A 26,338-nucleotide genomic window follows, 5' to 3' on the forward strand; every position below is an offset into this window, starting at 1 on the left:
ATGTGTGTAGGCCTACGCTTGAAGGACTTTTGAAGCTGTATCACGAGTTGTTTGCCACGTCTTGGAGGAATAGAAACCAGTGACAAACTCCTTTAAAAAAAACCTGATTGCATCATTGTCGTAGAGACATGCAAAATTCGCGGATTCATTTCGCGATAGACTAGCATCAAAACAACTATACCTTCGTACCGCTTCTGCGATTGGCCCACATTTTATCCGGGGAACTGTGAGCCAATGAGAAACACTAAACCAAGAAAGTGCCGAATTACGAACAGCCTAGTTGAGACGTCTCACGCGTCAGTAGCCAATGAACAGGTGTCATTTCCGCGAGTATTTAAAGGACTGTGGAGTATATCATAGAGGTCAATGAATCCGCGAATTTTGCAGGTCTCTAATTCATTGGCGACCCGGAGAGAAGGTGAAATGTGGAATCTGCCAGTGACATCGACTTTTACGCACACGTGAACGGATTCTAGCCTGGCACCAGAAAATCTAATCATGAGAGTAAATGATGGATACTTCCTTCAAAGAACATATTTTAATATTTTTTTTCCGTAAGAATTAATAAACGGTGCGATAAATTAAACGCTTCGTACGAAATGTGGGACATAGCAGACACTGCCGGCATCATGACGACCCACGCACTGTATGCATCATTTCTGCTGAAACTTTGTACGCCGCCACGGTACGTCCAAGACAATTGTGAGAACAAAGGGTGTTTTAATTTATTAGCCTGTACTTTTCAATTAAACGAAATGAAATGTTTATGAAACCGGAAGGCCCCAAAATGTTTTAAGGTAAAATAACCGAATGCTTTCTCCCATTATTTTGAAAGGGGATTAGGTAGTGATAAAAGGTTTGTTTTTAGGGCGAAGCAGTCCACAGAATCAGACTCAGTCACTGGAACAGTAGTTTAGTTTTAAGTATTTTTTTTTTTCAGTAATTACATTTCAAAAACTATTTTCTGTCAGTCCCTTCGTTAGGCGGGGGGTGGAGGGGTATTATCTAAATAAAGGGGCATTAGATGCTCCTTGTACTTAGCCTTCATAGTAAGCCTACTGAATTATCGAGGGAAATGCTGCAATCGATCCAATTGGGTTAACTAACTGCCGAAACTTCAAACGTTTTTTTAAAACTATATTTCTGCGTGCCTAGTGGCAATAGTTTACACTACGTTATGCAACCAGTACTTAACTTGCACGACGTTACGGATAAGAGAATGGAAAATAAAAAAAACATCCGCGAGTTCCCACCTGTTGCATAACGAAAATGCATTTCTCACCGCGCACATAACGAGTAACAACAAGGCGCGCAATAAGGAAACATGACTTTCACATAAGTATATTTTTTTTTGCAGAAATAGTTTTTATTTTTATTTTTTATTTCCCTCGCCGTGGGATTTCTCTCTCTTTCTCTGTCCTTCTCCCCCTTCGTCGCCGCATTCGATTACGTGAACTCGCCTAAGTGCTGGGTGTCCCCGCAGTTGCGACCGAAGCCGCCTGCACAGGAACTTCCCGTGTGGGATCCTCGTGCAAGAAGGCTGTGGAACGCGGCGGTGCTGGGAATTAGGAACGAGGTCGCTTCTCATACCTCGGACAGTCGGCGTGCGACACGTGGTGGGGGTTATTTTGTCAGCGCGACGGAATTCAAGGGACGGAAATGTGTAACAACAGCGGTGCAGCCGTCTGCGGCAGATGGCGCGAACCAAAAAGTTAAAAAAAAAAAAAAAAAAATACCAAGGGAAACTTCACAGTATTAGCTTTTCAACGAATTAAACAAGATGGGGCAGATTTGTCTTTTTAATCCGTTTTTGAAAATCAGGTCCAAAGCAGGTGTTCAGTATTTGCCAACACATAATTTAACCTTTAGCTCATGCAAATCGAATGATTCGATAGTCGACGTAGCTGCTCCGGCAGCGAATTCTAGCGGCGGGTGCGGAAACTACGTGTGATTCGCGTCAATAAACGCAGTTGAAAACACAAATTGCGCATATATTTATCACGCTCGGCATTATTTTAAAGAATTCATCCTCCAACATAAGACAGCTGTATACTCAAAATCTTTCTCTGTTGACTACCGCTAGTGCCTGGAATGAACTACCCGAGTCAATCAGACTTCAAAGTTCCCTTTCTGTGATTAAGAAAACATTATTCAGGTTGCTCAACTCCGATAATCATGTTTAGCTGTAGTATCAGATATGTGTGATGATTGAATATGTGTAATTTATTATTATATTTAAATTGTTTCTGTCTTGGTTAGTTTTTTTACATAAATGTTTAGGTTATTAAATATCTTTAAATCTTTATAACTTTAGCATTAAATAGATTTTAAAAAAATGCCTTTTTTTATTATGCCTTTAATATATTATACTTTAGGTAGCTCATATGTATCTTATATGCTATTTTTTTTTGTTATTTTCATATTTGTAGAAATATGTTAATTCAGTTTTTCTTAAATGTATTTGTGACAATTTTTTGGTATTTCTAGGCTATAATATTTATCAGGTTTATTTTGCATGTACCTAGTTAGTAAAGATGTATGTGGTTAAGTGTAAGACAAGACGGCACGCCTTAACTTTGCCACTTAAAATCAGGTGATAAATAAATAAATAAATTTCGAATCCGAGTTTCGTATTATAAGTATATATTTGCAACATGATAACACATGAATTTGCTCGGCACCGATGTTATGTGTCACACATCTCTGGCAAATACTGAAGGACTCGCTGTTTTTTTTCGTGCCTTCGCTATTACCACGGCCATCGTCGTGTTTCACGGTGTTAGACGGTTCTCGAAAGCAGTGCCAGAAGCAAAGGCGCGAATTTGTAGGATTCGCGAGAACTGCAACCCCGAGGGTTTTCCGCGTGAGGTTAACGAACACAAGTCGTATCTGCTTCTACGGCGTATACTTCCCTTGTTAAAAAAAAAAAAAAAAAAAAAACTCAATTTTCACATAAGTTATGTTTACAAGGAAAAGAGAGCCGGGCAGCATATGTTTACGCAATTATTTATAAATGACCATAAGGAGTGTAGTATAACATATTTCCATGTAGCAGACCCTCACAGTGAGGGGCTTTAGAATTCCGAAGGCGGGGGACGGGTTATCCCTGCCCCCCCCCCCCCCCCCTCAACCCCCTACGGGATCAACAACCTGTGACGTGGCTTTTGCCCCGTCATTGTATTTTTTTTTTTGCTGAGTAGGAGCGTGCAAGCACTCGTTCAATTCGCCTGGTTGTTGGTAGTATTTTTTTTTGCCAACTTGAGGGAAACTAACTGGAAGAGCCTCTAGATAGACCTGTAAATTTATTATTGTTTTAATTGAACGTAATTGAGAGAGAACTTGATATTATTCAAGACAAACTGTTGCGTTGAGCGTCAAACATATAATTTTAAAATCTATAAATACTCATACTACTGTAAAGCCATTCTAATAGTTTGCTCTTTGTTGTAGCTTCATTGTATCTCGATCATTATTCAAAGTAATATATTGAAGTACTTCTATCTGAATGTTGAGACGTTTATAATTGAATATTTATATGTTGTTTAATGGATTTCTTAATGAATCACAGGAACGTTACAAAGCTGCGTAAGATAAGCTATCTTTGTGAGATTTGTATGGTAGTCTAGTGGCAAGCCTGCCTTTATCTGACAAGGGCAAAACAACCTAAAGGTCAAATGTGCTGTTGAGGTGTTAACCTTAAAGGGTATGTGTGACTGCAGGTGCAATGGCCATTCTGTACCAACAATCTGCATGCCTTTACCAGTAGCGTTCCCTGTTGTTAAATTTTGCAAGAACCAAAAAGAGGTTATATTTAGGGGCAGGAAATTTTTGCGAAAAAATCTGAACGCCTACTAGACTGCAACAAGGTATACCCACACCAGCGGTTTCTTCCTTGTGATTGGCGGCCGTCTGCGAGAGAAGTCGTTGCCTTGTTTGCATGAGCCACTAAGGACGAGTTTGCTTCCACACTGAATTAGTGTGATTGGTTGTTGTAACAATCGACATGCACCTCAAAGTAACTCACCCAATCACGAAACACAGACGATGCTACAGTGTTTTAACTTCCAGCTACTCTCGGGATCTTTTCGCGAAATTTCCATGGCCCTACTTATATTCAATGAACGTAAATATAATCTCTTGTTATGATTTCATCACAAATAAATGTGACTAATCACCTTAACTAGTCTTTAAATATGTATCCATTGTCTCTGAGAGAGTTAATACCTCCTCACCCTCTTTAGCATCTTCAGGTAGTGGAACAACCCGCGACCAGAGGTACCCAATCCTCAACTGTCACTTGCAAAGCATTACGCAATATTTGCTAACGAACACTAGCAACCTCATGTTGTTGTTTACAAAAAAGTTGTTTGAAAGAACATCAGTTGGAAAAAAAATGATACGTTGACCATTGGTACTTCTTCGGAAAAATAGTTAACATAACACAGACTATTCAAATAACAAATACCTATTTCAGTGAATAAATAGGTTATATATTTCCTTTCCAACGCTCACTTAACACTTTCTCGTTTTAGTTTATTGCCGGCTCGGGATTTCCCCTCTTGCAAACATTTGCACTTAACCAATCACGATATAATTTGGCATTGTAAATAAGACATACCTACATTATCTGACGCAACTGGGTCTTACAAAAATACCCATTGTAAGAATTTTTGAAAGTAGCTTCTTTATATATGTTATGTGTAAGTCACCGCTATGAATCTACGAAAACTATCACGGAGATGATTCGCACACTAACCTGCTTTGAAATATTAATTTAAGAAAACTACGTTCTATTTTTTTATTCGAATGCTTTGCGTCTTGGCCAACAGTTTTAAGTGACTCAGCACGCACGGAACAGCGAACTTCAACAGAGACGAAGCGACAATGGCGTAATTTCGCCACTAAGGAATCTTTAAGTGTTAGTATTTTTTTTTTAAGTGAAACTTCTTTGCTGAATGGGCTAAAGTTCTCGAGCGTTACGAAAATTCCGAACGCATGAGGGGAATAGTTAGGTACGTGGTGGGAGAACCGGTAGAGGAAAAGAAGGCTGCAGAGAGGTAGAAATGACGCAACATATTTGCACACTCGCATACTTGCGCTCTTGCAGACTTGCACAATAAATTGCATTATTTCACAATTGCATACTTTCACGATTGCATACTTGCACAATCACACATTCGCATACTTGTGCAAAGGCATAGTTTATCTCTCGCATACATTCATATATTTTTTTTTGATCTGCGACCTCAGCCAATGAGAATTGTGTTACCTATACCTAATAAAATAATATATTAAACAAGAAGTTCCACTTCTGTCGCGCGTGGACTCCACTCACACATTTATTTTTTAATAAATTCGTATCAAAAATATGTGTCAGTTTAATTTCGGTATTTGACGTCAAGGCAAGAAACCATAATTACAATACGTAAAGAAATATATGTGTGTGCATCCGTAAAATGAAAAAAAATAATCGCAAACTACTAAAATTGGTAACTTTTAAAAAAAATAATACTACAGTTCTTAAATTACGCAACACCATCACTCTTCTTGTTTTCTTTTAATGATACATTTTTTGTAGAGTTTTTTTTTGCCTTCTGCGGTGCTTTTTAAGAATCACGAAGAGGATGTATTAACGCAGTTATCGTTAGAGACCTGCAAAATTCGCGGATTCAATCACCTCCAGGATAGACTCTACTACACTACACACTCGGGCAAATGCCACCTGTTCATTGGCTGCTGACTTGTGAGTCGTCTCGACTGAGTGTCTGTGATTCGACACTTCTATGAGTGAGGGTCTCTAATTGGCCCTCGTTACTCCAGATTAACAGTGAACCAGTGGTAGAAGCAGCGCTAAGGTATAATTATTTGAATTGTAGCATATCACGAAATGAATCCGCGAATTTTGCAGTCTCTAGTTATCGTGCTTACCCTCCATTCGTCAATTGAAGAATCATGGAAGTTCTCGATACGGGGGAAAACTGAACTAACGAAAGCCTTTTAGGATCGCTGACCGGTCGTCTGGAAGAGACCAGAGATTGCAAACAAAAAAAAAATACGAGAGTCGGAACTACCGGAGGGGTGACTCACTCACGAAAGCCTGCTGCAAATCGCGGGACCATAGGAGAGTTGTGGAGGGATGGGTGAGGGTGAGGGTGAGGGGAGGGTGGAAGAAGGAGAAGAAGGGGGATGTTGGAGGGGAAATAAAAATAAGCGCTCGCTTTTCCAACCGTCGCGGGACTTTCTCTGCGCGCGCATCCACCGGCGCGGGAGACGGGAGACGGGGAAAAGCGAAAACCGAACTGGTTAGTTGGGTTGCGGGGCGGGGCGGGGCGTCAACAAACAAGCGCCGGTAGCTCAGTTGGCGCGTAGCCAACCGCGCCCGGGACAGCGGGACCGCGAGCACAAGTGCGAAATCGATTTAACTATGAGAGTGAATTGTTACGTGTTAATTTTCACCCAATTAAATTTCGCGATGAATAATAACTAGAGACCGGAAAAATTCGCGAGTTCATTTCGCGATAGGCTAAAATACAAATAGTTACACCTCAGTGCTGCCTCTGCTATTGGCTCACAACTCACCTGGATGACCCTGGGCCAATTAGAAACGCCCGACCAAAGCTTTATCGAATCACAGGTTGCTACGTTGGGACGTCTCACAAGACGGCAGCCAATGGGTGGGTGGCATTTGACCGAGTGTACGTAGAACTATGGAGTTCATCCTGCAGGTCATTGAACCCGCGAATTTTTCCTATTCCTAATAATATATGAAAACTACAAAAAAAATTTTTTTTATATATATATAGACTAAATTTATCATGAGCAACTTGTAAATAATGGTATTTTTTTCCTAAGAATATTTACATCCCGATAATTCCCTATCACCACATGATAAATAACTATAACCAGTTCCCAACGTTCGCCTGAACGGGACCCTACTCTGCTCTCATTGGCTATTGCGCCGTGCGTCCGCAAACGTAAATTAAAAATAAATTTATTTTCTTTCGTGTGCGCACGAACTCTCTCTCTCTCTCTCTCTCTCTCTCTCTCTCTCTCTCTCTCTCTCTCTCCCATGCATGCGACAGTCCTGTGTGTTATTGTGAATCAGTTCAGTTCGAAAACATGGCGGTCAAATCTTTTGCACGCGACTTACTGTAACTTTTACTGTTTTTTTTTTGTTAATATTGTGAGTTCAGCCCAACTTGTCTAGAGTTTGGCTGTTTTCAAATTTAGAATAGGTAGGGACCGGAAAAATTCGCGGTTTCAATGACCTCTAGGATAGACTCTACAGTCCTCTACAAACTTGAGCAAACATCCCCTGCTCATTGGCTGCTGACTCTTGAGTTGTCTAGACTGGCTTACCCGTGATTAGACACTTCTTTGGCTGAGAGTCTCTCTCATTGGCCCAGAGTCTTCCAGGCGAACCGTGCGCCAACGGTAGAAGGATCGTAAACGTATAAGTGCTTGAATTTTAACCTATCGCGAAATGAACTTGCGAATTTTTCCGATCTCTAAGAATAGGTGAAGCCTGTTTCCCAAATGCCGCTTGCAAAGAAACTCGTGCCGTTTCACGTCTAGACACGGACATTTGCGTAGTTCCCCACACTGCTCACATCTACGTAGTGTTAAGGGTCTGGATTCCACCGCAGCGGCTCTTTGTGAAGCGTGAAAACTGGGCCACATAACCTCGTCTCTCCAATCTGAGAACCTGTTCTTTGAATGGGGGACTTAAAAACATTTTAGTGTGACATACACCAATCCGAGTTTTTTTTTAAATTTAACACTTTCTACGAAAGATCTATCTGCACGGTTTGATCAGTTCTCCTAAAAATTAATCCATCTTACACAAACACAGCATCTGTCGAGCTAATATCTAACTAAATTTCGTACACGTAAGCTGTTTCCTAATACCTTCTTAAAAGACCCTTACGAGTAAATAATACTTGAAAAATGCATCTAAATTAAGTCATCCTTTTTTTTTTTTTTTGACATTCCGAAAAGTTGCAAGGATCTTTACAGAAACGTAAATGAAGCCTTTAGTGAAAGTAAAAGTCAAAGAACCAGCCATCTGATATCTAAATCCTTGTATGTCATATATGTTACTGACAAATGATTATTAGCATGAACATTAAAAAAAAGAAAAAGTTGACAAATTTGTAAACTGAAAATAACGCCTGCCGAATAATTATTTACTTGTTGCTACATCCGGTATTTTTTTAGCTTAGAGAGAATTCGTTCTTTAATTATTCATGCACTAGGGAAATTCTGATTTAAAACAATTTTTTAGACATACGCCAGTGCAATTTGGCACTGTTTGTCAAAGGAAAAAAAAAATAAAGAATGCAAAATGATAAATAAAAACATAAATTCACGAAGTACAAGCTTAAACCGGCTGATGTCGAAAAGATGGGCCCAACGATGAAACTAGACATGTATTATTAACAACAAAATGACGACGGCACAGATGAAACCCACTCAAACTTTGAATATCAGACAGCACGAAAATTCCGTGTAAGGAATTAAGTAATGGATAGAGACCCGTGAATTTCGCGGATTCATTTCGTGTTATGCTAAAATTCAAATAATTATACGTTAGTGCTGCTTCTGTCATTGGTTCACTGTTAATCTGGAGGACTGAGGGCCAATTAGAGACCCTCACTCATAGAAGTGTCGAATCACAGGCCACCCAGTCGAGACGACTCACAAGTCAACAGCCAATGAACAGTTGGCATTTGCCCGAGTGTGTAGAGGATATTGGAGTCTATCCTGGAGGTCATTGAATCCGCGAAATTCACGGGTCTCTAGTGATGGAAAATTAATAGCACAGGCGAACACAGTAGGCTAACAACGACGAGACAAGTTTCAACAAGAACAGTAAAAGCAGGCAGAAGACAAACCTGGTAAACGCAGCAAACACACGAGCACAACGATGAAGATAAAACAGGTACTGTCATAGGCGTACCCAGGGGAGGGTGTTCCCCCCCCCCCCCACCCCCCGAAATAAAGGCAAGAATATTATGAACACTCATGTCATTTGAAATTTTCTGAAGTTTCGCACCGAGCGACGAGAGAGAACGTCGCCAAGCAGCCCAGTTGGTAAGTTAACGTAAACAAATTTGAATTGCAGTGGTTGGTTCATGAATGTCCACTACTACATCCACTTCGACCCGGAGAATGTGGTTACTGAATTTGCCAAAAAAAAATAGAAGAATTCTTCTGTAAAAAGTTTGTCATTTCAAAAAGTTTATTATAAACAATTATCTTTTGGTGTTTATACAGTTTTTTTAAAAAAAATCAGAACCCCCCCCCCCCCCCCCGAAAAAAAAGCACCGACGAACAAAGTAGATTTCCTATGACAACACAGTTCGGATATTTTCACGGCTAGTTTCACACTGAATGAAGCCTTGAATCAGAATGAACCCTGGGATAAGGCTGAGTCGGTAAATGACCAATCCTTAGCGCTCGAAAAAAAAAAAAAAAAAAAAAAAAAAACATTTTATTACTATTACAACCATGGATTCTATTTAAAAACGCAAGTGGCCAGGTGTATTACGGAGCAAGAAACAGTTTCTTTCCCGTGGTAACGGATATTGCTGCACTCAAGTCTTGGGGCACGACTAGAGGTACAGCCTCCAATGGCACGGCAGAACATTCTCGAACGGGCGCTTAAAACTCTTTGACTTGGAATAAAAAAAAAACATAGCATCTAAATAGCCGAACCAAAGGCCAAGCCAATCTCAGTGATTGGACGTTTTCCACCCTCTCGCTGTGGAAGCAATCGCCCTAAATGGCAGGGACGTAGCTAGACTAGTTTCCACCCGGGGCAAGAACTCAACATGGCGACCCCATTTTTTTTGTCAACCCAACCAAATAAAAAACCTTTCCCGACGACACCTCATATCGCCACTACATATATAATTCCACTATTTCAAATATATCTGTGATTAAACTTAAAAGGTATATAATATAATTATTTACAGTCATTTCATTTTTAATACAACACAAGTTGGATAGTACGCGAAAAATACCCGTTTTTAAATATTTGACGATACACATGGATGTATCTTTCAACACAAGTAATTCAGTTCATCTGCCATGTAACATTTATTTTTGTGTTCTAACTTTACGATATTACAGTAAATATCTATAGATAGTAAAAATGTATTCTGGCAGTTCCTGGGGGGCACAAGCCCCGTCTACCCCCTCTAGTTACTTCCCTGCTAAATGGGAAGCCATGAGGGCACAACGAGTTAGTTTTAGGAACATTAGATGCCTTGAGTCTTTTCTCCAAAACAGTCAGACAAAGCTTTTCTCAGACAAAAATAAATCCTACACCTTAGTAATTTCAGTTTTAAAATAATATTATATGCATGCACCATCGCTGGTTTACACTGTAGGTATGTTACAGAAAAACGTCAAAAAACGAACAAAAGAGACGAATAAACAAACACACGAAGAACAACCTAAGCATTTCCCCACCTCAAAAATTAATCATTCAAAAAATGTAATCTAGGGATTTAGTTAAAAAAAAAAGTCTTTACGTTTTTCTACTTAATGTGAACGTTTATCTTTAATTTTAGATTATACAGATTGTATTCACCGACCGGATTTCAATCATTCGTACTTATTTAAATCCTTTGAGCATCAAGGCGAGATCTGTCTTAGCAAAGAGGAAAAAAGGCAAAAATCTCAGTTGACAAAAACGGAATACATGTTTGCATAATGGTGTTGAGTTTCTTCAGCAATTACTTTGGAGGTTTTTTTTAGTAGAGTGACAGCCATAACCAGACAGTAAATACACACCTCTCAGGCCTTGTCCTCTCACCTCCAAAAGAATATTGAGAAAGACAAGCTTTAAGGTCACATTGCGCAAGGTCAAAAAAAACACTAGGCACAGTCTTCCCCACTAGGCAACACACTCGAGCTTTGCAACTTAGCGCCGAACACCGATTACGTGCTCCGTCGAGGTCGTTAAGGGGTCCGCCTCGTCAAGGGTGTATCTGTGCTAATGAGGCGGGATGATAAGCGCGACGCTCGCCGGTGCTCCTAGCGCGGTGTCGCCTCTGAGCTGGCGCGCTGTCTTCTCGTCGTGCAAAGGGCCACAACGTGATTCGAGCAGTAAACCTTAACAATATACGGCGGAGAAATGAATACAAAGGTGTAACGCAAGGCCCTTATGTGCTTTCAAGAATCTTTACCGGGTGTTCCACGTCCAATAACAGCTCTGAAAACACGCGTTTTAGCCCTTTACGCTCAATACAGTTCAAAAACGAAATACATATAAAATACCCATACGCTTTCAGGGTGTTCTTAAATGCTTTTTTTTTGTAAACAGACGCCATTTGGATATGTTGACTAGTTTTCAAATCGTGTGGTTTCTTCTGAAGATCTGCACACCGCGTGTGTTCCCGGGTAGGCGGGTGCCTCAAGGATGGATGAGGTCTGTAATTTTGAATGGTGGTATGCCCGGGGGGGGGGGGAGGGGGGGGGGGGTTTCAGAGAACCCTGGCATAAACCGACCATCTGACACAACCGTCCGCCACGTTTCAAATTTGACCGCGTCGGGAATGGAACCCGGACCGCCCTGGACGGCCGAGGCCGAGGCCCGTGTGAGTACTCACCGCCATGCTGGCCGGACTCCCGGCGACTGGCGGCTACGAGGTCTCCCTCGCTGCCGCCGGCGGCAGGTCCATCCCTGCAGGCGAGCAGAGCCGCGGGGTACACGTCACTGTCCGGCACTGCACTGCACTGCGAGGCCCCGCCCCTCAGCCGCCCGGCGCCCGGGTCCCCCTGCTGCTGCTGCTGCTGCTGCTGCTGCTGCTGCTGCTGCTGCTGCGCCTCGTCGCCGGCGCGCAGCTCCTTGAACTGCACCTGCTTCTTCTTCCTGTGCTGGCGGTACTCCTGGAAGGTGGGCAGGTGGAAGCCGGGCTGCGGCGAGCGGCGCCCCGAGGCGGCAGGGTCCGGTTCGGAAACGGTGTCGCCGAAAGTTCTCGCCGCGGCGCGTTTCTTCAGTATGGACTTGATGGCGGCCGCCTCGGGCGTCGGGGAGGGGGGAGGCTGGTTGTGGTGGCTTGGCTTGAGCCTGCGCGGCGGTCTCCGGGGAGAGGCGAGCCGGGGGATCAGGGAGGGGGTCTCGCCGGGCGCGGGGGTACTCCTGGCCGGGGGCGACTCCTCCGCCCCGCTGAACAGCCGGATGGTCTGGCCGCCGAGGGTGATGCCCTTGACGGCCGCCGCCGGCTTGGCCGGCTTGGCCGGCAGGTCCTCCAGCGCGTTGTCGCTCAGGCCGTCGCTGAGCTCGTCGTCCGGGTTCCCCTCGCGCGCGCGCCCCCCGCCGCCGCCGCCGCCGCCTCGCAGGTACTTGGCGATCAGCTCGTACGCGTTCACGTCGCACTCCAGGATGGACCTCCTCTTGCCGGAGTCCGGGGATCCTTCCCAGGCGGCGTCCCTGCGGCTGGCGCGCGGGCCGGGAGTCGCCGCGGTCGGCGGCGAGGCGTCGCGACGCCCCTTCCGGCGGCCGGGGGACGAGCTCTTGGCGCGCGCGCGAGTCGGCTCGTAGGCGCTCATCCTGGGGGGCGGCTCCGTGGGCGTGACGCTGCCCAGCCTGTTCCTGCGCATCAGGTCGTAGGGGTCGGGGGTTGGGGGTTTGCCGTCCCGCGGCACGACGGCGAAGAGCGAGCCCCTCGCGGGCGCGGGACCCAGCCGCACGGTCCCGCCAGGGGGCCCCGGGGCGCCCCAGGCGGAGCGCGAGCCGCCGCACTTGTTGCAGGCGGCCGGCGGGGACCTCCTGGAGCGCTGCGTGCCCGAGAGGAACTCGGGGCACGCGCAGAGCAGCACGACGGGGCGGCGCGCGGCCAGCGAGCCGTACAGCCACGGCTCGGCGTACTTCATGGACTTGCAGAGGGCGCTGCCCGCGGAGAGGGTGCCGTACTTGGTGCGGTACTGCTGCAGGAGGTAGGGGTCGGGCCTGGCCCAGCCCTTGCCCGCGGGCCCGCCTTCCTCGGGGTAGCCCTGCAACAGACACGCCCACTGCAGTCCTCTCTTCTCACCTTGCGTCGTGTCGGCAGTGATGCAACTAATATTAGCATTCGCATTCACAACATCAATGCGAGTATTTTGCTAATATGGATACCAGACAAAACTGTTAAATGTGAAAATTATATCAATTGAGACAAAAAAAATATCAATATCTTTGCATTTTATCTGATTTTTGACGTGATAAAGTCTTACAAATCGATGAACGCCGGCTGCACTCAAAAAAAAGCATGACGCAATGTCACGTTCCGCCTGAGCCGAGCGTGCAATAATCGGCCAACCACCGTGTGAGAAAATCTTCTATAATATCAAACAGATTAACGCGGGCTTTTTAACTAATTGTTCGTAATTATATTTTAACAAATTATTTTAATTAAATTTGCAAAAACTATAAATAATATTTGAAAATTAAAAAGTATGCACTTTTTCATCAATGTTTTCTTATGACGTTATCACGTAAAATTATCGTCCGTAAACCGACTTTACAGACAACCCCCATTTTTTACTCCTTTTTAAACTAAGGTAATCTTGTAATTATATATCTTATCAGCTTTTACTTGAACACAGGTAAAAGGTAATAAAGCTTGACAGTATTATAATCATATGCAGCATACTTCGGATCAGTTCGGCAATCCCCGGAATAAGATGCAAACGGTGATAAATGTGTGGTGGCATCGTAGGTAGTACCGGCGTGTGACGCTAGGGCGAGCGTCACTATCGCCAACTATTCGTACCAACCCAAGATTTCAAAACTGAACATTCATATTCGCATTGGCGAATGCCTAAAAATTGACATCCGTCACATCTCTACTAAGGAATGCAGTTACACGGGGCCACATTAAAAACGGCCTTGCCTGAGACCCGCTGAAATACGCCTTTTTTTCGTTTATGAACATTATAGTAGGATTATGTGTAAGAGTAGTTAGTGTATTTAAGTTTGTGACTGATTGCAAGTATCACGTGTCCGAAGCAGACATACACCACACCGGGCCCATGGCAACACTGAATATGTAATCTGGCGGAGGGATACAGAATATAGATTTCAAGCAATGCGTCAAAAAATGTTCAACTAAATGTTCAACCTAATGCACGTTCATTCACAACATTGCACGATCCGAAAGTGGAAAGTAAAATTTTAAGGTTAATAATTCGGTTCTTTAACATTATTATCATTATTATTATTATTGAATTTTCTTCCTGTTAATTTATCATGATACCTCTCTTGCATATTAATTTTCGTCTCAAATTTTCTTAACACACATTTAAGAAATATTATTTAATATCAGTATGGTCACTAGCACTACCTTTAACATTTTGAAAATAACGTCAAGTATTTATCTGTTAGGAAAATTTGTGACTCAACAACAAATTCAGGATAAATAAAGTAATAAATTTTAAAAAATCTTTAATTAAGAGTACTGGTTAATACCCGAAAAATTCACAAATATTTAAAGCAAATAAATCAAGTAAGATTGGGCAATAATATAGTCAAATCATAAGTATTCAAATTATTTTTCAGCCCTATGTCATTTACTATTAGGTAAAAATTGTAATTAATATATTTTTTTTCAATTTGGATAACTGAAAAAGTATTTCTACCAAACTTGACTCAGTCTCAGGGAGAATAGGCTTACATGTTGCTATTGAAAGACAAATAAAATAAGGTAATTCAGATCCTGATAGATTGTCATTCGCCAAGAACACTTCAGGGCGTGTCCCGTGAAACACTGGTCGCCAAACACACAAGTGCTCGGTGTTTCACTTGTCGTTAGAATGCACCCGCGAGTTTTCCGTGTCTCTAGCAACGGCACAAGCTGTAAGTTATAGACAAGGACTGTGCATTTTTTCCGTCTCTGGCAACGGCACAAGCCTTTGATTATAGGCATGGGCCGTGCATTTTTCGCGAAAAGATTCCGAGACCATAGCTGTGTAGTAGTAAAGAATTTTTGTGTTGGCTGTGTTTTCGTGGTTGCTTAAAATTTTCCTCAGGCACCACGCATACCAAGAATCACAGACATTCAGCGCGGAAGTAAACGCGTCCTGAATGGCCCGGCCGAATAGGGCGATGGGGCTTCTCGTGCAGACGGCCGCCAATCAAATTACAAGGAAGGAAACTGCTGGCGCAGGCAGACTTTATTGAAGTACTAATGAAAGTTCAGATCTTTTCTGGCGGAAAAGCTTACATCATTGTAGACTTGAAAAATTCTTTTTTTTCTTTTTTTTTTTTTTGAGGGAGAGAGTTTGTAATGCGTTGGATCTTAGTGTAGTTTTTACACTCCACCGAAGGACAAGAGACCAATATCGACATAAAAAAAATTTAAATGATCCAATCACATGCAATACGACTGGAAGGTAAAATGTGGCAGTAGCCAATGAAGAATTGACAACGTGTGTGAGACCCGTCTTGGTACCAGGTAATAACGCGAATTTTCCAGGTCCCTATGCATCTTCTTCAGTGAAGCTTTTCGTCACGAGGTTATGCACAGTCAGATACTTCACGATCGTAGCTGGCTCCGAAATGTAAAATTAACTACGTGCTTTTGATATGATAAGTTTTCAGAGTATTATAATACTTAGTTACAACTTATCACGTATGCACTTAACTAGGCATGTCAAGCCAAAAAAAATCTCATCTCAAATAAAAATTGATGACAAATAATTCAGACCAAACTCCTATCAACATAGCAGCCGTTCTAAATCTGGCTTCACGACATAAATATTCGCTTGGAATGGCTGTCATTGGCTGTCATTTGTTTTCTTGCAGATGTTCAAATGCATTCTTTACTTTTCAAGGAAATGTCGTCTCTCGTCCATCCTAGAGTGGATTATTGCTTGTAATCTTCGCCAACATCCGCTCGTTTGTTCCCAAGGTGGCCACGGTTGACATTCCAACCTTCAGACCTTCTGTCCGCTGGGGCATGACGCGTCCTGTTTCTGGTTTGCCGCCGACCCGAACCGACCACGGAGCTACGCCACAATCATCTACAAATACGTCTACGTAGTTCCTACACCGTAGACGTGCGCGCGGTGTTCAGCGTCGGACCTTTGCTGCGGCAGCAGCAGTGCTTTGTGACGTCAGAAGGCTCGTGTAACCTGCCTTAAACTTGACCACTCCCCATGATACCCACTTTCCCAAATATTACTCGAAAATAAGCACATCATGTTTGTTTACTAACTCTGATATCACATGAATTCGTTCGCAAAAAGTGTTGACAGAAGAATAAAAGACAGAAGGACACGTTAGAACATTGGTGCATTTTTGTAAAACTGTCAAATCTGCGTTATGTTACATGGCACATGCCATACATAAGTGCAGGACATCTAAAAGTCTAGGTGACAGGTTAAATTTATTCTTGAACAAGGACAACAAATGCTAGTGTGTTAGTATTTTCTGCAAAAAAAAAGCTATGAAACTTCAAGCAATTTGAAAATTATTATTTGTTTATTAAAAGCTCAGACTTCGCCTTTATTCGAGGTTTTTTTTATTTTGCTAAAATTTCAGCTAATACCTCACCTACTGTACGAGTGGAGGTTACGTCTTTACACGTTGAAATTGAAAAAATAAACATTTCTAAAAAATGTATTTATATTCTTCTACCGGAAACACTATGATATAGATGGTTTGCCTAACCTTCCAAAAAAATTTAATTGATTTTATAGATTACATTATTTTTTCTGGCAATTAATCACACAGCGTTCCACCGAGTTACCTGTTCGTGTTAGCTGGCTGACACTCCACGAGTAGCATTCCATTAATTGAACTCTGCAGGGAGTAGCAAGCAGTTTATCAAGTGAACCATACATTGGGTAGTAATTACCTAGTGAACTCTTCTGTAAGTAGAATTTTAAAAATCTGAGTCTTTAGTTAGAGAAAAGTGTTTAAAGCAAAGAACACTTCAACCTTCGTAGAAACAACACTCATACACAACTCTGAACTGTGTTCGGTGAAAGCGCCATTGAGTAAGTAGTAGCATTTTGATGTCCACAAGACCTGTTTTGTATCATCTTTGGATTCGTCTGTTCGTTGTGATGTCCAAGGTTGTCGACTGTCTACATTACTTTCTTTTTGTTGAAATAAACTGGTCGTTTTTAGCCTGCCGTGCTCGTCTGTGCTGTTATTTTTTTTTATAACTAAATTTCTTTCATTGAATATTTTGTGGTGTTTAATTTTTAAAGTTTGACATGGGCGTACTTAGGATGGTTCTCTGAGGTTTATGTTTTATATTTTTTTTTATTTTGTATTCTTGAAGATTTTTCATGACAAAACAGAGCAAAATTACAATGGCGTATGCCCAAAAATTGTTTCAATAGCATTTGCCCTCACTGAACTCTCAGGAATGAATGGATATTTTAGGCTTCGAAATTTAGGGCACGGTAAATGTATAGGTAGAGAGAGACCTGTAAAATAAGCGGATTCATTTCGCGATGGGATAGAGTCCAAATACTTTTGACATTACTTTGCTTCAGTGATTGGGCCACAGTTTATCTGAAGGACTCTGGGCCAATGAAAAATCTTTAACAGAAGAATTAGCGAATCACGATCATTCCAGTCAACAGGTGTTAGGCTACGAGTCGGTAACCAATCAGCAGATGTAATTTGCACGAGTGCATAGAGGATCATGGATTCTATCCTTTAGGGATTTGAAATCGCGAATTTTTTACAGGTCTCCAGGTATAGGGAAATAAATTCTGAGGCGTTACTTTAACATCCGAAAAATCCAGGATGAACTTGAGAACGTTGGTTTGTGAACAGCGGACTTCACTCACTCACCGACAACACCACCATGGCAACGTCGCTGCGGTCACGTGTTTAAACACGTGCTCGGTGGCTGCGGACGATGCGCGGTCGTTCACACACGCACACACACGTCGAGGAGAGTTTAGATCTGAACAGAAGGCCCGCGCCCTGTTCCGCCGAAACCGAAACAGACCGAAGGAACGCGTCGAGGGAGGATTGTCGGCGGAGGGACTGGCCGCGAGGGGTCGTCGACCCCTCCAACCCGCCGACGAGGATCGGAAGGAAGACGCGAGCGTCGCCGGTCCAGCGAAGCGGATGCTGGGACCCCGACTGCGCGCTCCCCCAAGGGGACAATACGCCAGATGGGTGTGCTGGTCGACCACGAGAGGGGCAGGGGGGAGGAAGGGGGAGAAGCCGAGGTCGACGGGTGCTCTGTCCTTGGTCGTCGTGACGTAAACGGGAAGGAACCCACACGCGCGTAGCGGTCCCTGCTGGCTTCCAGAGGTGCAGCTGAACCGCGGAGCCAGTGGCGGCCGATGTGAGCCGTTGGTGGTTTTATGACGTGACAACGTCTCATAAATCGATGAACGCCGGCTGCACGCACGAAAAAGTATGACTCATTGTCCCGTTACGCACATTGTCCCGTTGCGCTCATTGTACGCTTGCGCCGCATCTATCTCTCTTCCACTCGATTGGAACAACCATCGATTTGACTTTTTCGAGGCACATTTAAACTTCAAAAACTTCCATTCGTTTCCTACTTTTCCTATCATCGTCCTATCCTTAACAGAATAACACAGATTGGAAGAAGTTAAATAGCAAACACGTATAAAAGTTATATGTAGTTAAAATAATCTGTTCGTTAAAGTAATAAACATATTTGAATTAATGAGTGCAAATAAAAGTAAATTTATCAATTAAATTGTAGATTTCATTTAACTCCTTCTTCGTATCCATACAAAATAGTGATAATTTAATAAAAATGATTCAATTTTTTTAATAAAATTATGCAATCATTTCATCGATGTTTTGTTATGACGTTGTCACGTTAAACTACCGTCCGTAAACCGACTTTACAGACAACCAATTTTTTTCTTTTTCAAATCGTCAAGTTGGAAGCAATGACAACCGACGTTTCAGTCGCCATCGATCGTCGGGCTAGCTGTTGGCAAATTCAGTACAATTACCCTGATGTCGGCCGATTCTTCGAGAAATATTTAGAACTTAACGCGGCCGGGGGGGGGGGGGGGGGGGGACACACGCATGCCAAGCCAATTTCAAACAATGGCTCCAAAATAATGCGAACTTTGTTAACCCTAGTAGTGATTAACACAAGTTATCTTGGATTTGTACCTCCGAATTTTTCAGTAAAAATATGTATATGTATGTACTTTAAAAAATTATAATGTTATTTATTTGTGGAATCCAAAATGATGCGACTTTTTAAAAGAAAGTTCGTCGTTGTAAGTAAAATGTAGCCGTTGAGAAAATTGTGAACTTTTAGATATTTTTGTGGCGAATTTTCTCTCATGATAGAAATTGTAGTGTACCTCAAAAAAGGACAATTTTTTTGGTTTTGTTTTGTGTAATAAAGGCAAATCTTGACGGTCAAAGGTCAGAAAAATCCAATATGGCGGCCATCCATTGAAACACGCCCTGCAGCCAACCCTGATAGCTGTGCCAGACTTCCCGTATATACTGATGTGATTGATAGATTGACTGTGGCAAAATAAATTACAGAGTATCACAAGCTCTCAAATGTATTACTCGACAAGTAAACGTTGAAGCAAAAGTAGTAAGCTTTTGCCTGCGTTTACTTTTCTTGTATAATGTACTACAAAAATAAGGTAATAAAGTATTAAATAAATATATGTTTGAGCAGCTTATCGTGGGATTGAGAAAAAATTAATATTATATATATATATACTTTAAACACACTGGCTTTTGTGTCTTGTAAGAACAATGATGTTAAGTCGTTTTAAACAAATTAAATCCGATTGATGATTTGTTAATTGATAAATCAGTGGAATGGGTTTGCATCCACTTATTCCGAATAATTAACTACTAATTCTGTGAAAACCAGCTAATGTAATAGCATCAATATTTTTGACAGCGAAGCATTTCCCCCGTAATTAAAAGCCGAATTTAATCGTTTGCATCGATTTTCCTTTGTTTCAACGTAATGAATGGTGTAAAAATATCACTTTTTTACTCGTACCTGGATTGTAAGAAATTTTTTCGACAGACTTTTTATTTTGTAAATGGAGTGGAAATATTCACCAAAAATTAAAGATTTTGCACAATTTTTACATTCATATAAAAACAACCGTATCACTACAATATAGTGTTTCCGATAATATTAGGTTCGGAGTCTTACCGGGACATTTATGATTTGTGCTGTCCAAGTACCTCTAATAGTTAAAGTTATTTGTAAACCATTCCCTGAATAGCTATCCACGCACATAATAAATATTATAAAAGAATATAAAGTCAAATTGTTGAATATTCGATTATCAATTCCATGGTTTGAAAAAAAATCATGCTTGAATGTAACATAAATTAAAATATATAATTATAAACCAAATTTCATAATAAATACTGTGTTATCCCTAAAACAGTATTTCATATATTATGCAAAGATACCCATGCCATGTTTTGTACAAACATACAAAATCGTTCTTGTGTATATTACAAACTATTTCTTGGCAACTGGTTTCCAAAGGAATCTTTTGTAACAGTACAGAAGTGCTTTTTTTTTCCTGTGCACAAGCACCGGATAGCAGTCGACCTTCGCAAGAGTGAGAAACTCTCGCTCGCAGTTATATCACCGCCACCCGTGAGTCACTTTTATCTGCCGAGTGTACACCTTACGCCATAAAAAAAAATAATGTGTGCGTGGAGTCCACACGCAACAGAAGTGAAACTTCTTGCTTATTATATTATTAGGTATAGAAAACATAATTATGTTCGTATGAGGTTGCAGATCAAATAAACTTATAGTTAGGGGCATGTATTTTTCGCGAAATAATCTGAACGCCTACTAGACTGCAACAAGGTATATCCGCACCAGCGGTTTCTCCCTTGTGATTGGCGGCCGTCTGCGAGAGAAGTCGTTGCCTTATTCGACCCGGCCACTCAGGACGCGTTTGCTTCCCCACTGAATCACTGTGATTGGTGTTGTAACAATCGACATGTGCCTGGAAGAAACTCAACCCAATCAAGAAACACAGACGATGCTACAGTGTTTTAACTTTCAGCTAGTCTCGGAATCTTTTCGCGAAATATGCATGCACCTACTTATAGTTTTAAAACTAACTAAAAAAAAACCTGCTTTTATCGTTGAACAAACTAAAAATTAAAAAAATAAAATATAAATTTAAGTTTTTTGTTCAACAGCCAAATAATGCACCACAATTCGGTATAACTAAAAAAATGGGGTGCTTGGTATCATTTGTCTTAAATTTTCTATCATTAATTGTAGGATACAGTCATAACGAAAATGAAAGAAGAAAGCACCCCAGGTTTTAGTTATACAGAGTTGTGGTGCATTACTTGGCTGTCGGACAAAAAAAAATTAAATTATAGTTTTTAGTTCATTCAACAATAAAAGCTGTTTTTTTTTTTGTCTCAAAATGAAATTAAAAATATTGAAAATGAGTAATTTATACAAATAAAAAAAAACAAAATATGAGTGATAAAAGTATTTATTTGTTACAAGGAACTTAAAAATCAGTCATTATTGTTCACGTAATCAAGTCATTTGAGCTGATGCGTCAACATTACATGGACCTTTTCTTGTTATCTTAGAGCACTCAAGTGACTATATGCGACTAAGATTCACATAAGCAAAGAAACTCGATCCCAAATAAACAACTGCATAATCTACAGGGCAGCCTTGCAGTTTATGCACGGTAGATGCCCAACTCGGTATTAATGGCAACATTCGTCTTTAAGCAGTACTACAGCTGCATTTCGTTGGAAAATGAATGGCTATTGGTTTAATTATATGCACGCGATCTGTGCCGAAATCAACACTGGCTGATGGAATGTCTTTATCATACCAGTTGATCACGCCGGAAGATATAGAATCAATATTGCCATTAACGAACCCCGGGTGCGGAAACTTTGTATGTGTTTTGTGCTGTTTCGTGCTGCCATCTGCCCGTGATGGTGGCAATCATCGTTTACGATTCACAGAGCGAAATCTAGAGGCGGGCGGAGAAAGTACGTACTTGAAAAGCGAATATTTATCACGCCCGGCATTATACAGCGCGACGCATTACCATATAGGCTAGGTTTTTTTTCTAAGGTCGGGTTTATAAACTACGCAAGAGACGCAATAACGCAAGAAACGCATATTATAAGTTAATTTGCAGCATGAGATACGTGAGTCTTCTCGTTACCGAGGTTTAGATTTTACACATCACTGGCGAGTACTGCTCAAATTATTTTTTTAAAAAATATTCTACGATGTTTCCTGAGATTTCATGTAAAAAAAATTATCTGTAAAGTTGGTTTACGGACGATAATTTTACGTGATAACGTCATATCAAATTTTTTTTTAAATTGCTGCTTTTCTCGCACGGTGGTTGGCCGGTTCTTGCACGCTCGGCTCAGGCGGAACGTGACCATGAGTCATGCTTTTTCTTGCGTGCAGCCACCGTTCATCGATTTATAAGACATTATCACGTCAAAAAAAATTAAACTATGTATATACACTTGAATTAATGAAGATACCTGAATAATTTTTAACCAGCATTTTTTTCTTTCGTTTATTTAATGTAATTTTTTTTAGCAGTGTAGTAGGTTTGAGGGGGCACTTGGCTGACTGACACTATTTGCCCAATGGGGTCATTCCCCTGTAGAACGTGTGCCAAGCGAGGGAATGTTATTTCCCGCAAAGTGCCTATACTCCGCGGCGCGCAGCTCGGGTCGATGCGCGCAGAAGCAGGAACAGGTAGTGTTCCGCTGAAGAACAGGTTGAAATGCGTGCTTCCGGAGCAGAACATCTTCCTGCGCAGACGACTCGCAGGAATGTCTGCTCCCGCGCTTCCTTATACCTACCATTGTTCTGTTTCCACCCGGGAGGATCCGAGCCTGCAGTTCGCCAGTTCCAAGTGGATCATTTCAATTGTTGTCCTTCGATTTATTTTTGGTTACAATATTCTAATCGACTTATTCATTGAATTATTCGTTTCAATTAAATTTGTTTTATTTCATTGCAATTGGGATTCTTTCGATTCCATTTCATGCCGATTACAGTTCAATTCATTCATTTCATTACGTTTGGTTTATATATCATTTCAATTCATTTGTATGGTTTCAATTTATTTCGTTTCAGTTTGGTTCAATTTCCATTTCCATTTGTTACGTTTCATATTATTTCGATTGTTTAAGTTTGATAAGTAGAGTTAGGTATCATTTCAATACGTTTCAATTCGTATCTTTGATCGAGGCCGTAGTTCATGGTTCAAGCCTGTACAGAGCAAAACTACGAAACACAAAATACTGGATTTTAATTTAAGTTCATAGACCTTTCAACAAAAAAAATTACACTTGATTTAAGTTCATACTATAATGAAATGACAAAAAAAAAAAACTGTGAACGAGTCTTTCAGTACTTGCCAGTGATGTGTGACATCTAAACTCGGAGAAGAACTCGATCTATAATTCTTTCAAATAAAGACGGGCGTGATAAAATTACGCAAATCGTGTTTTCAACTACATTTATGGACACGAGTCTCACGTAGTTTCAGCAACCGCCGCTAGAATTCTCTGCAGGGGCAGCTTTGTCGACTCTTGAATCATTCCATTTGCAGACCGAAATTTTAAACTATGTAATGAAACGGCTCAGATTAAATCGAAAAAAAAAAAAAAAACCTTGTAAAAAAAATCGGAAACCCCATCTTTGACCTGATTTTCAACAACGAATATTTATTAAAATACTGCCCATTTTGTTAACACTTCATAAAAAAGTTAATACTATAACTTTCACCTTAGTCAACTTTAGTTCACGCTATCCGCCTCAGATGGTAACACAGTTTTTTTTTTTACATATTTCCGTTCCTTGCCTTCCGTCGCACGAAATTACACCAAATTCCTTATACCGAGAGTTCAGATGTTACACAAAAATTACTGAAACTATGAATTAACATTTAAACTAAGATAACTGCACCGAAATTGGCCCGTAACACTTGCATATGCATGGCATATAGCCATAGACTAATATTGGGTGTCTACATAGTGGGCCATATTCATTATAGGTAACGTATTTACTGGCAAGTAAGTCTAAAGCTATCCGAGAAATTGTATTTATTAAACTGCTAAATACTCAAATAAAAATATTTTACTCTAATCCATGTGATGGTTTGTTAAAACCAGCCCTCTTTGGTCAAACAGATCATATCTAGCTACATTAGTCCCAGGCACTTTTACTACAGTAATTACTGACACTCATTAAAGACGAAAGGCTGATTTACCAGTTGGCTTTTCCTTGTGTGCTGCCACGGACACATTATTCACAACTGTAGAATAGCGCCCTACAATATTGTAATCATAGTTTTTTTGGCCAGTTAATTGAGGAGGCGCCAATGAACAGATTTATCTTCACCTCTGGCAAGGGGAGGGGTTGTGGGGGGATGGAAAAGAAGGGGGGGGGGCATACGAGCAGTAAAATTAGAACGACCTAAATAACGCAGTACTAGAGTATAAGATGCGGTGGTGCTTCTATATGGCGGACCGATTCACGCCAAAAAGTGGGTCTAACTTCCGTTCACACAAGTCTTAATCGAGACTCTGCCGTCTTGTGTGAACGGAAGGAAGACCCTGGCCCACGGCTGATCAGAAGAGCTACGGCGGCGACCGTCGCCAAGTGCTGACCTGATTCCTCGGGAGCCGACGGTCTTTTCCCCCCAGCTTCGGGTCGTGATGAGGAGAAAGCCAGAAGGCGTCTTTCCTCTCGTCGCCGCGTCAACCGAGGAATAAAGATTATTTATAAAAAAAAGAACGAGAATAAAGGCGCGGGGGGAAAATTAATCTTTGTTCACAACCCGATGAACCTTGTTGTGATGAGGGGCCGCTGCTCCGCTTGAACGATGACTGTGAATTTCACACAATACAAGTTCAGTAACCGGTCTAGGAGTGGAGCTGCAATCATGAATTGTACAAAAAATTTTTTTTAAAAATGAAACTTCTTTGCTGAGGGGTCTAAAATGTCCGAGCGTTACGAAAATTCCGATCGCATGAGTGGGGGAGGATAGTTTTGAACGTGGTGGGGGAACCGGTAGAGGAGGAGAGCGCGTCAGCGGCGACTCCACTCCGACGCATGCGCTAGCGGTCGAATGGGAAGACGGCAAGTTGAGGGGGGGGGGGAGGGGGGATATGTACATAGCATAGCATGATATATTCTAGTTGTAACGGTCGGAAGGGGAGGCGGCAGGGGAGATGTGTAAATGACGCAGCAGTGATGGTACGGAATTATAGTAACGCTGCTTGTGTTTGTATACTCCACAGTTTTCGTAACGGCTATGTGCAATAAACGATATATCACTCATTTTTATGCGAATAGTGATAGGAAATGTAAATAATTTATCTCTATATATACCTAATAAGCAAGTATGTAGTTAATTTCTGTCACTCTTGGACTCCACGCACACATTTTTTTGTAAATGGAACAGAATCATTCCTATAAATTACAGATATTTGAAAATTTGTACATTTTCATTGAAGCAACTGTAACGCTACAAAACAGTGTTCACAGTAATACTGGGTTCGGATTCTTACCCAGGCATTTATGCTTTTGTGTTGTCCCAGTACCTCTAATAGTTAAAGTTATTTGTAAACCGTTCCCTAAATAGGTTTCCAGTATCAACTGCGCGCATTAAAAAGCATAATAAAACAAAATAAAGTCGAATTATTGAATTTTCAATTTTCTTTCCTTTGGGGTTTAAAAAAATTTTTTTGAATAAACATTAATTTAAAAAATTAAATTACTCACCAATTTTCGTAAGAAATACTCAGTGTTATCTCGAAAAACGTATTCCATGTATGCAAAAACAAGCATCACAAACTATTTCTTGGCAATTGGTTTCCAAAGGAATCTTTTGTAAAAGTACAGAAATTTTATTTTCTGTGTAGCAGGCGTATCTCTGCTGAACCCAAATAGTACTGACTTATAACGGCCCGGTTACAGATCAACTGTTCCAAAAACATTAATCATCGTAATTACGCTGGTGTGTGTATATCTATATATCGCTCTCTAAGCTCAAAATGGTCAACATATTTTGAGTGGGTTAGCGCTTGAAAAAAAAATGCTTCGCCCAAGAATATTTTTCAACATAGGCCGCGGGCCACTGATACGTATTTCATCCCCCTACTTCGCCTTCCATTCCACTAACCCAGCACAATCCTCACCCTCGAGCTGACCACTCGCAAGACTTTTGGCGTGCGCTATACAGGCTATCAACAATTTTGGGTAGAAAATAACGCTAAGTGTAAAGAACAATAAACTATAAAGAAAATCAAATGAATCTTAAACGTGAAATTTTAACAGCTTTTCTGATTCAATAGTAA

At 41.3% G+C, this 26,338-nt stretch overlaps 1 protein-coding gene across 2 annotated transcripts in view; it reads right to left on the reverse strand.

The window, feature by feature from the left end:
- The window catches only part of LOC134534030 (uncharacterized), a 320,338-nt gene that overhangs the window by 76,501 nt on the left and 217,499 nt on the right, over positions 1 to 26,338 (reverse strand). Inside the window, exons 1-2 of one of the 2 annotated variants that reach the window (XM_063371974.1) lie at positions 17,801 to 18,090; positions 11,619 to 13,005 (exon numbers count right to left, since the gene is read on the reverse strand). In XM_063371974.1, coding sequence (XP_063228044.1) covers positions 11,619 to 13,005; positions 17,801 to 17,815 — 1,402 coding nt within the window. In that variant the 5' untranslated portion in view covers positions 17,816 to 18,090. Of the gene's footprint in view, positions 1 to 11,618; positions 13,006 to 17,800; positions 18,091 to 26,338 lie in introns of those variants that run through there. The other variant, XM_063371973.1, reaches the window with a different exon arrangement.

Source organism: Bacillus rossius, chromosome 7 (assembly GCF_032445375.1).
Source record: "Bacillus rossius redtenbacheri isolate Brsri chromosome 7, Brsri_v3, whole genome shotgun sequence".
NCBI lineage: Eukaryota > Metazoa > Arthropoda > Insecta > Phasmatodea > Bacillidae > Bacillus > Bacillus rossius.